Source organism: Artemia franciscana, chromosome 2 (genome assembly GCF_032884065.1).
Source record: "Artemia franciscana chromosome 2, ASM3288406v1, whole genome shotgun sequence".
Taxonomy (NCBI): domain Eukaryota; kingdom Metazoa; phylum Arthropoda; class Branchiopoda; order Anostraca; family Artemiidae; genus Artemia; species Artemia franciscana.
Window position 1 is genome coordinate 31,175,076 of NC_088864.1, and position 12,569 is coordinate 31,187,644.

At 35.4% G+C, this 12,569-nt stretch overlaps 1 protein-coding gene across 1 annotated transcript in view; it reads right to left on the reverse strand.

Moving 5' to 3' along the window:
* The window catches only part of LOC136040177 (importin subunit alpha-7-like), a 41,343-nt gene that overhangs the window by 16,440 nt on the left and 12,334 nt on the right, over positions 1–12,569 (reverse strand). The window contains exons 3-4 of the mRNA XM_065724328.1: positions 9,071–9,283; positions 4,354–4,574 (exon numbers count right to left, since the gene is read on the reverse strand). Coding sequence (XP_065580400.1) covers positions 4,354–4,574; positions 9,071–9,283 — 434 coding nt within the window. The remainder of the gene's footprint in view (positions 1–4,353; positions 4,575–9,070; positions 9,284–12,569) is intronic.

Genomic DNA, 12,569 nt, shown 5'->3' on the forward strand with positions numbered 1-12,569 from the left:
CTAATAAACAATTGCTGTTCAAAACAATTATTATCAATATGTTATTACAGATCTGGAATATTACCTTTAATATGACTCCATTAAAAGTCGACTTCAAAATGCAGTTGCAAGCAGTAGCTTAAATACCAATGTATCAGATTCGAGTTGACAGCTAATCTAATACATGTCTGAGGACCCTATAATAGGGTTTCAACACTGTATCTCTTAAAACAAAAAGTTTGCTTTTTTCTGAGATGGATGGTCGTGTTTTTTTTTGTTTTTTTCAGGGTGATCGTACCAAGCCAGTGGCCTTGGAATATTAAGAGGGCTCTTATTCAAACTGAAGTTTTGATTCCTAGTGCCCTTTTTAGACATTATCGACCGTAAAAAATCATTGGTCCTACAAAAGTCAAAATTCTCTCGAAAAATTCTCTGCTGTCATTCTGAAGCAGATGAACCAGTTTCCAAGAGTATATGGCCATTGGGTGGCACATTCCGTCCCTATGTATCTGTTAAGTTCCTGTAGAATGAAGTATTATGACAGATAATAATTTAAAAGCTCGGCTTGAATAATAACAATAATATTTTATTTACAACCTACTATACAAACAGGCGAAATGGATTAACAAGAATGAAATAAAATAAGCAAACAAATCAATATTCCTTATAAGACATCAAAATATCGATAATACCAAACTTTTGGACAATCCTTCGGTTCTATCTAGGCCAAAACAATAAATACTCTCGACAATAGTAAAAACAAAAAACTCGTAAATATTGCACATCTTGAATATTAAACAATGGGCGCAAACCTGATAGCAAAAGAATTAAACGACCACAGCACATTGAGTAAAGCCTAAGTTAGGCAATTAACAGTTTTAGCATAATCAGCTTTCAGTCTAGTCTGATATAAGAAAGGGTATAATAACGAGTAACTGGTACAGAAGAGAGAAATATTGATACCAAGGCATCACAATATATGAACCAAAGTAGCTAAGAGGGAACCACAATAACGATCGCTAGTTCCATAATTTCCACTAAATACCAAATATTCAAACTTCTTAGTATTTAATCTAAGGACAATTTCCTCAATCAAAGTAGAAACAAGCTCACACGGCTTGACTAAGCTAATATCGGATCACAGGTCTGCGAGTAAAGAACCGCATGGGATATTTATACATTTTCTGATAGATTTTAGCCTAATAAAACGAAAAAAATTGTCCACTTCATCTAATCAATTTTAACAAGTGACGCCACTTTCAAATAATGACGTATCACGTCATCAGTGTAAAATTCATTATTAGCTTGTTATTTATTATTCTGTTTTTTTTATTTATTTAAAAATAGCTTTAAAACTAAGCTTTTTGAGATGAAAAATCTTAAATACATATAAACTTACTAATGAATAAAAAAGGAGATTAGTAGTTGAACAGAATAGTAGTAGGGGGTGGTGCGTAAAGGATAACCAATTTTACCACAGGTGGAACCACTGAATACCACAGGGGGCTGTTTAAAAGCTCACTTAAAGGCTAATTTTTAGAGTTAATCTTTTTTTAAATTTAACTTGATAATACCATCATAAAATACCATATGGCATCCAAAAAGTGTACTTTGTGTGCCATTTCTGGAATGGAAAAGCTGAGAAGAATGAAAACGGTATTATAATAATATCTATGGTAGAAAACCTTAATCTTTAGGTTTAAAATTCCCCTTCTTCTGAATTCCCCCTCCCAGCCTCTCTTATTCTTCTTCATGAACAATTTACTGCAAGTTATTGCAACACCATAGAGAGCTGTTCTCATTTAAAAGCTAATTTTTATATCTACATGCTTTTTTATAAATCTATTTTGATAAAACCGTCAGAAAGTGACGTATGGCCCCAGCAATGTCAATTCTTGTTACTATATCTCGAGTGGAAAGACTAGGAGGCACTGAAAAGGTACCGCCATAATCTCTATGGGGGAAAACACCTCCCTCCCATCCCCCTAGTAAGTTTCATAAATCGCGGGCTGACTAGCAAAAGTAGCAGGCTACTATAACATCGAAGAGAGATATGTAATGGCTCACTTTACTTTAAACCGACTTGAACAACCGAAAGTTAGGAATGTCTTTTGAAGAAAAATTTGATGTTTTTCAGTTTTTTAAAATTTTTATAATTATTTGAAAATACCTTGTAGATTTAACAGAACAATATTTTTATTTATAACATTAGATCTTCGAAATTTTAGATAAGAGCCTGAAACCCCTCAACTTTCACAGAGCAAACCTGCAGTCAATAAATACTATTCTTGCTTATTGTGTTAAAATCCTAAAAGGGACACGCAATTGGGCCGTAGTCAACCGTCAAATTAATCTGCAATCTCGACTTATGTTTTGGATAGGCTACAGCAAATGGGCATATGTGAGAAAAATTTATACATGAGAAAAACACACAGCCGCTAAGAACACACACAGTGCTATTAAAAAGAACAAAAAATACAAAAAAAAAAGAAAAGTAGGGATAACGCCCCCTGTGTCTTCTAAAATATCAAAACGTAATTTGCACCTTTTTTTAATTGTGTTTTTTTTTTCAAGTCTTGAAGATGAACTTATTCTAAATCTAATTTATACATGAGAAAAACACACAGCCGCTAAGAAAACGTATTTTTTCTTCATCGATGTGTTTTTCTCATCTTTTTATGTTATCTTCTAGTATGTGTTAACTTGCTTAATCTATTTCTTTTTGTATCTTCTTCGTGTTGATAAAGGCTTCCAGACATGAAACCGAAATACTTATTTACCAAATTTTTTTTTAAGTTTACTGTCCCAATTAAAATTTTTACCTGTCTTAATATTTTCATTTTACTTTAATTACAGATGGAAAGGATGTGCGGTCTAAGAAAGTATATGTTTACTCAATGTGATTTGATTTAGGATAGTGATATCGCAATCTTAGTTGCTTTTAATCATCAATACTTAATCATACAAAACCATTCCTGAACCCATGAAATCCCAGCCCCTGGGCCCGTCTTGAGCAATGCAATTAAACAGACTAAAATCCTTCATTAACTCTGATTTCAACAAGGTTGAAAGTGCACTTTTCGACTAAAATGTAACAACAAAGCCCTTCTTGGAAACATGACATTTTTTACAATTTCATGTTGTTGTCTCTAAAGCTGCATCATCAACTTGCTCCCTGAGGCACAGTTTTGGCATTCTCGATTATTCTGATTAAAACAGCTATCTTGGTCCAATAGCAAGTAGGGCTGCCGAATGCCTATGAAACAAGGGGCAGTTGGCGGTCCTCTGAATGCATTGAATGAGCCACTCTTCATCATTTCAAGGTCATCCATTCTCAAAACACTGGAGGCACATCGCTCACTACAAAGCCAAAGCTACTGCATTTAATATGGCTAATACCTAAAGCCACTTTATTTTTCTTTTATCGATAAAAGAATCAATATTCTTAGACACATTTATTCTCATTATCTTATTACACCCATAAATGCTGTAATAAGTTATCTCCATGTTTTTTTTTTATTTTGAATGCAAAGTCGACCTTATGAGGCAACTCCGACATTAACTCGAGCTCAACAAAAGACAGCAGACAATTGTAAATCTTCACTATGGTTTCATAATATAATTTAGCTGACACTTAGAGTTTTTGTAATATGAGATCTTTGGTTTTAACCCCAACGAGTGGAAATGAACCATTCCCACGACAGGAAACATCCATTAGCGCTCCTTCAACGAAACCTAGAAGATGTCATCACCATTAATAGATCAAAAAGCCGGCAGGAATTTTTTTAAGGGAGAAGGAGGGGTCGGTGGTGTCCCTAAGTCATCAAAGTCACGAAAAGACCAAAACTGGCGAATTGTATGTTACTCAAAAAGAGTTGTGAAAAAGAAATACGAGATTTGTTGTGGTAATTTTGAGGTTTGGAGCCTTGCCTGTATACACGCTAGCTTGTGGCAGCCTTTTAATTGGCAGCTAGCAAAAACACAGCACTAATCACCCAGCGTCCCCGAATGAGCTACCTAATGGACCTCTTCAATCAAACACAGTTTCAATGTAAATACCTAACCAGGCTGTAAGCACAGATACAACTATTTTTTTTCTCATTCAGCTACCGTACCAATACAAAAGCATTCCAGTTTAGCTCGTTGGTCCCAGCATTTTTATTCTTCATAGTTTTGCAATTCTTTTGATTTTTTCTTCTTCCCTTTGTATAGGTTTTGAATTTTAAAAGCATCCATTATTAAGAGTTTGAGTTCTCAGCTAACAATCAGCAGAAATGAATATATATATATATATATATATATATATATATATATATATATATATATATATATATATATATATATATATATATATATATATATATATATTAGTACCTTATGAGTGGTTCCATTATGCCCAAATTCAATTCGTAGTCTCTAAACTGTGCCGAGTCTCCAGCAACATTTCCCAATGCCCAGACTGCTTGTTCTTTCAATTCTTGATTGTCTGAATTTAAATGTTGAATAAAAATCGGTACCGCTCCTGATTCAACAACTACTTTGGTTTGCTGGGATGTGCCGGATGCTATATTCGTGAGAACCCAAGCAGCTTCAAACTGAAAGATAACATCGCGTCTTCTTACTAAAAATTAGTTTTAGAAGCACTCAAAAACATATAGCAGGGGAAACAGGGTGGGAGGGATTCAACGAAACAAAAGAAAACCTCATAATTTGCAGGAATCCAGATATTTAAGCCTCAAAGAGGACTCCTGAAGCATCAAACTCTGTGTGATTCTTCGCCTCGTTTTTCCTTTTGCTTAAACAGAAAAAATGCAGTAAATATTACGTAAATTTCCGAACAAATAGTTCATTTTTTCTTATTAAACTTTAAATTGACGAATCCACCATATTTCTTTTATTTTTCTATACGTTACTAACATTAATGATCGATAGAATAATCCTAAAACCAGGTTTATCCCTTTCCTAAAAACCTGGTATTTCCCCTAGATATGAGATGCGCGCACAGGGACCACAGCATGCCACACATAATATAAAACCATGACAAATGTACACTGCGTATTTTAGCTTTAGAGTCCTAAGGTATACTGGACAATATTATCCGACTTAAAACCCTTTTAACATTTAGGATCTGGAGGGCTCAATTTCCTTGTTTCCTAAAATAGATCCAAAGGAACCTTCTGACACGTACACAAAAGATCTATTGGGATGGGGGAAGTATAAAAAAGCTAAAGTAGGAGAATTGTAAGAAAATATAATTAATTGCATGGGATGTATTAACAATCCTGACCTTCAGAGGGGCAAAGTGGATACCCCCCCCCCCCGGAAAACTTGTTATATTAATTATCGCCTAAAAAGTTCTTCCAGAGTACTTGGATCCCCCGCCTAGAAAAGAAAATTTCAAACGACCTCTTTGAATTCTTCTCTGTGAGCAACTTGACCATTCAACGGTAAGTTACAACACGCACATTCCTGCAGTTTTAGTTTGAAAAAAAGAAAGCGGTGTTGGATAGATTGAAAGGCACGTTAAGGCTCTAGAAGTATCTTTTTTACTCTAAGCGACTATGTGCAACCGATTTTCACTAACATATTGGCTTCGAATTCAAAAACATATTAAATGTACCATGCAAAAAAAAAAAAAACACTCGTAAAAAGTCAGGTGATTTACACAGTGTATTTTGTGGTGTGTCTCTGATATTCTTTAACAAACTTCGTCAAAAGCACATTACTTACTCTATTCTTCGTTCTATTCATAATGTTCTACCGATTTCTTACCATCAAGTTATAGTAATTTAAACGGTTTTGCATTTGATGCTATCCACGAGTCTATAAAACAGTTAATTCAAAGACTCAGCCCTTCAGATTAACTTTTTCATTATACCTTTAATGTAAATTCAACAAGAGAGAATATACTCCAGCAAATGGTTCAATCAGAAAAACATTTTAAAATATTTATTGGAAGAAATTTTTGAGGAAACAAGTTTCGGCTTTTGACGACTGACTTTCGAGTAAACGCAGGACTAGGAAGTCAGCAAAGTATTAATGACAACTCCAACCCCTATAGCCTAAGCTTTGCAAAAACTGTAACATCAGTTCCTCCATTGCGGCCTTACGACAAATAGCAATGAAAAGAGGAAAAACTTCTTACATAGATTACCTCAGGAGCCGCTGTCTTTTAATATGAAGGTTTCTTGAAAGAATTCTAACAAAATTACCACTCAAATTTGCCCTAGTTTAATATCATACAATATGTTAGTAATGCAATAGCATAATGGGTTTAGTCTATAGTGCGTATTTTGTTTTCTTCATAGAACATACGCTCCTGCTTACAAGCCATGAAGCCTAAAAAAGAATGCAAAAAATTATATTATTTTAATTCCTATGTGTATGGATTTAATAGATCCTGTTATCTTAGGGATAGCCAGGTTAAATTATTTGAGACTATAAATAACAAAGCCATTTTTTTACAAAAGAAAATAATCAGCGTGAGTAAAACTTAAGACAAAACATAAATTATTTTAGAAGGACTCCTGCCCCATCAGCCCCCACTCTTTACACTTAAAATTGACTAGTGTTTTCCAGAAAGAATTTTAAGTGCAACAAATATTACCAGTTGTTGATTGCATGGATTTATTTTCTGATTGGCTCTCAAATAAATTGAACTGAGTAATACATTATTGAAAGCAAATACGAACACATAAGTCCTTTCTTTCTCCAATCTTTGAGATAAAAAAAAAAAAACTTGAATAAATTTTGACATTGCTCTTGTGTTAGATCATTTATCCTTCGAGCACGGAGAAAAAATTAAGTAAAACTGTAGCATAAAGCGGTAGGACTGACTGAGTGGCAGTCGCTTTTATATATAGGATAATTTATCTTCGTTTTAGGTTTGACTTACATAGGAAAAAATTATTTTTTGTTTAATTTCTCTTTAATTTTTAATATCCGATCTAGATTTATTCTAAATACACAGGGCTTAACACTTACTCATCCCCCCCTCTTTACGGTAGAGTTTCGCTTTCATATAAATACACTTCGGTTATAAAAGCTCATTAAAGTGTAGGCCTATTTTATTTACTTAACAAAATAGCATTTTCTTAAACATAAGGGAGGCTATGGCTCAAACAAATAACTCACTCTTCGCTCATGTTCAGTAAAGGCCCTCCGAAATTGTGCATAAAAATCTCCTTGAAAAGCCTAGGCCTCAAAGTGTATTTTGCTAGGTTTCTGACCCCTCCTCATAGATATATGTATGTACAGTCCCCCCACCTCCTTCCAAGGTTCGGGTCTGTCTATAAACACATCAAGGGAGTATCAAGAACATTTAAAGAATAGAGAGGAGAGGGGTGGGGGGGGGGTTGAGTTTAAAAGCCAAAAGTTTAAAAACTAAGAAAATTGATGGATATAGGAAATTATTGTTTAAGTTACACAATCACACCAAACCAATTATAATTTTGTCTCTGATGGTTAGGTCTATACCTAATGCATAGCCTTAGCCAAATGGATACACCCCCCCACACACACACACACACAAACACCCCTCCACAGGAAAATTTTGAATACGACACTCTATTAATTCCCTTTTGAATATTTCAGACACCCTCTTTCCCTTTCTATACAAAAAAAAAAAAAAAACCTCTGAGACTTCCCCAGAACTTTGGCTGAGTGAACATATTAATGTGTTGATCTTTAGCTATGTTGATGTTTCGGTTTGTTCCTTTCACAGTAGTTACTCATAAGCTAATGTATTCACTTATACTATTTACTTCAATTATGCTATACTATTTCATATATATCAAGGCAGTGTTTTGTTTCCTTTTGTAACAGAAATTATGGATAACAGTCACAATCAGTTTGGATTCAGGCGGCGTATTGGTTGCCAGCATTCCCACTGTGTTTTAATTTCTGTTCTTTTAAATTCTCAAGCCAGTGGCTCTGAGGTCCATTTTCTTGCCCTGGACCTGTCTAAAGCTTTTGACAGTGTTTCTGATGCTCAAGTTATGTCTCTGGAGTTAACGTTTCTGTCGTTAGGGTTCTTCAGTTTTGGTATAGCGATTCCCATGTTCGTTAAAGTTTCACTCTAATTTTACGGGAATATTCCAAGGTGGTGTTTTTTCACCGTATCTTTTCAGTATTTGTATCTACAGTGTGGAATCCAAAATTACACGCTCTCTTTTTTGTGATTTGGTAGATATCTTTTATATTGCATATGCGGATGACATACTTCTTTTATGCTGTTCTAGCTATAGCCTCTCAAATTCCGTGTCATCATTTTCAAAACATTTCCTAAGTGTTGGTCATTGAATACTGATAAGTGTGAGAGTCTTCAATGCAAAGTCTATGTCCATTTTTCTTCTGTGCTCTAACCTTTCCATCCGTTGTGTCTCTGAATTGTGGTGGTTAGGCATCCATATTTGTTCGAATCTATTAACTTTTAGGACCAATATTGTAAGAGATGTTAAAGAAAAAACTTAAAGTGGGCTATGGCAAAATAGTGGCTAATCGTGGTCATTATTCTAGAAAAGCGCTTGCATTGCTACATAGTAGCTTTTGTGACCATTCAATACTTTTCCTGTCTAGTATTTCACCTATCCTAAAAAAAAGGATCTGGTTGAATTGCGTATATTATATTTCCGCTACTGTAAGTTTCTGCTTTATTTACCCCGGTCTTACGGGAACAAGAAATTAATTCAGTGTTTCAGGGATTCTGACATTAGGCTATTACTTCTTTGCGGAAGTTAGAATCAAAATTGGAAAAGGATTATGTTTTTTCTCTGGGCACCTTATTTATTCGTTACTTTTCACCTGTTTTCGTTTTATAGTTATGTCATCATTTAGAGGTTCTTTCGTTAGTTGGGTTGTGTCGTACATGTTTTATATCTCGTGTGGTGGTGATATTTTTCTTTTATTATCTTTTATTTACTACACTTGTCTTGCATTTTATTGGGTTAAAAATAAATTATTATTATTATTATTGAAGCCAAAATTACACTGACATACTGGTTTTAAGCTTCAAAATTGAATAAATTTGTTATGGTTCAAAACAACAAATTATAAGGACGTCAAAAAAAGAAATGTTATAATATAACAGTACCATTAACGTATAGTTGCTTCCACAGCTCAGGAATTCGACAAACCTTGGAACAACGCCCAGGCTAATAACTTCATTAATCGGTGGTGATGGCTCCTTAGACAGAATTTTTCGGAACTTTTGCGTAGCTACTAACTGAAGAGCAGGGTCTTGTGACATCAAACCTTCCAACATATCAGGTGTGATATTTTTAGTTGTTTCTAGACTTAAGCTTTCCTAAAACAAAACGAATCACATCAAATAAACATAGTGATAATAAAACAAAAACACTTCAGAATATGGTATTTCATTTCACCCCTCCAAGCTTTTAAAACAAATTATGAACTTTTTATTACAGGAAAACTAGAGTTTGACCCCAAACTAATTGCAACAGAAATGAATTTTACACCAAGCTGTAGAGAAAAACGCTGAACAACATATCTAAAGCTCCACATTCGAGGTCGACGCAAAACTAGTTTTATTTTTGCGTATCGTGTCAGTTTTCTCACTTTCCTAACAAAAAAATTAAGTTCCGGTGATTGTTCGTTTTTCTTGAACTGAATTATTATTCCAATGTAAAAAGAGTGCGAAAATGAAGTCAAATTTGGTATACGGTATCTAAAATAGTTTCATAATTTTGATTGAGATTTATACGCTTCTCGTTGTCATGACCCCCTTTTTTTACCAGACTAAATTATTGGTTTTAAGATCTAATAATTTGTTAGCCTGAATGTGATCGTCGCTGGCTCTATCACCTGATGGGTCGTCCTAAAAAAAAGTGATTGCAAGATGTTTATTAAAACATAAAAATTATTAGAAAAGGGAAATCATCTATGAAACTAATTTTCAGCGACCGACATTTAAAATCCCTCTTAGAATAACTATTATTAACACATTGACTAGTCTTCACAACTGGTAAAATTATCGAATCAACTTCATGAACATTTGAAAGACAGAATCAAACTCCGTCTGGTGTTCACAACTGATTCTTTTGATTCAGATAGCTTTCGATCCTTGGATAGTTAGAACATGCTGTCCATTTGCACGTTTTACACGATGCAGTGCAAGCTACATCTCGTTGAGCTACATTCCAGTTGACAGGAGCACTTCTCGATTTCCAGAAGCAGACGAGGGGCTGGTAGGACGTCAGTAGTCAATGGATTCAAGAAGTCATCTTTATTTTTCCAACCCCATTCCCCTCATTAGAAGTTGGTAGTAACTGATCTGGGTGGACGAACTTGCTAGCAGTAGTCGCCTTCTTTTTAAAAATTTCCCTACGGAGTTCATTCAGATTTCCCCCTTTTGATGAGCCATGTATCATGAGCAGAGTGTCTTCTCCAGCAACCCTTACTTCCTCCTTCGAAACTGGCTTCAGCATCAAAACTGCAGATGATGTACGAAAATCGGCAGGTGCCATTAGCTTCTTCAGAGCAAGGCCTTTTACCACACCGTGGATCCGTGAAGTTGAGTCACAGCCTAAGACGGTCTGAGCAAAAAGAATCAGATGGCGCGTCTCTAGGCCCAGCTTCTCTTTCAATTTGTGAATATCCCATATTCGGGGAGCTTTGTTCGACTTTGGCTTAGGTAAAAAGAATAGTTTCTTGCTTGATAGGTCACAATGATAACACAATAGAACCAAAAGATCAGTATCATCTCCAATAACGTCAATGTCAAAATACCGGGAAGAATCAACAGCAGCTTGCACAATTGGGACATCTGCATCACCTGGTGCCTGGACTACGACGAAGCCCTTTGATCGAAGATAGACAGCCTAAGCACAGATAAACCTGGCCTCGTTTTTTTTGCAGGACAAAAACTCATCCTTTTTTACCTTCAGCTGCATATTTGCTGTGAAGGAGATCTCATGGCCGATTATACGAATTCTCTTCGAATGGGCCATATTCTTTATGATAGCTCCGCCATCGTAGCCGTCGAACAAAATAGTGGTAGATGGATGCTTTTGGGTCACGTAAGTAGCATAATGGTCAAGGATTTCGGAGTATCGTTCATTTTTGGCCCATAGAATTCTGTGCAGAAGAGCTCAACGTCGATGATATATCGAATGCCTTTGGGAAGGGGAGTAAACCGCTCCTCAAGATTGCAAGTCTGTACTATAGCCTTGGCAACTTTATTGGTTTGACTATCAAATTATTGAAGACTTTCCACTTTTCTTGGATCTATTGTTCAAAAGAAATCAAATTTATTGGCTTGACTATAAAACTACTGAAGACTTTCCCTTTTTCCTGGGTCTCTTGTTGAAAAGAAATCAGCGTTACCACTCTTTTGGCAACTGACGGGATTTGGCAAGGTCATAGTAGAAAGTTAAAATCCATCAAGAATTATTTATATAACTGACCATACAATTAGCATAATTACCTATACTAACTAGATCAGCGAATTACCTCTGAGTAGACTTCACTAGGATCGCAATTCAGGGGAATTTCAGAATGTGCTGAGATACGGTGGGCAAAAGAACCAGGTTTACTCACATGGCTGTCACCAAACGTTTAGCGAATACGAAGGATCGGATCAAGCTTATCCCCTTGAGGACATCCAACAGTTATGAAGCATTCCTTAGATGTTGAACCACCAAAAACAACTCTAATCCTTAATACCCCCTGCGCAATAAACACTCATTTTGCGCACAGAACGAATTACGATTCAAAGCCTTTACTTTGTTAAAAGAAAAATGGTCATCCGTTACATACCCCGAATTCACTATGTTTCCTATGGATAGCAATATTTGTGGCAGACAGGGATAGCTAGTAAGATATTACATGATAATGAGATACTCTATCAAATATACGCAAACGAAATAGTATACGACATTAAATACGTAGGCTGTCTCTGGAACAAGGTTATTGGTAGTTTATGTTTTTGTTAAAATAAGAAATTGAAAATCCTCTTAAACAAGGTTTAAATTTAGCTTCAGGATCTTGCTTGCCCTGGGAGGCAAGTAAAAGAAACAAGTTTTTTCAACAGAAAGTAAGGAGCAGCAATAATACTTAAAAGGAATAGTAACTATTCCGTATATGAGGAGGTCTCCCAGTTCCTCAACCCTCACCCTTTACGCTAAAGTTTTAAAGTGTTTTAACAATATTCCTCATTCAAATTATACGGCCCTTTTTTGGGGGCAGTCTATCTAAAAAAATTGTGACAAAAAGTCAAACTTTATGGTAAAGAACGACGGGTGGTGAAAGGTGAGTCCCCCTCATATACAAAATAATTTCTGTTCAGTTTAAGTTTTAATGTTGCTCCTTATTTTCGGTTGTAAAAACCTGTTTTTTTTTTGCATTTGATTTCTGACCGTTTCCAAATAATGCCAGGAAATTCCATTCCCTCATCCTCCAATATATAAAATCTCCCCCGAAAATTCCCAACAAAAACTTTCCTCTCCACGGAAATTTCCCCCCTCCCCGCAGAAACTTACCCCACAAAAATTTTGTATAGTTCCCATAACAAATATTACATGTGAACAATAGTGAAATTGTATGGCTTACAGCCCTGTCCCAAAGGACTATGG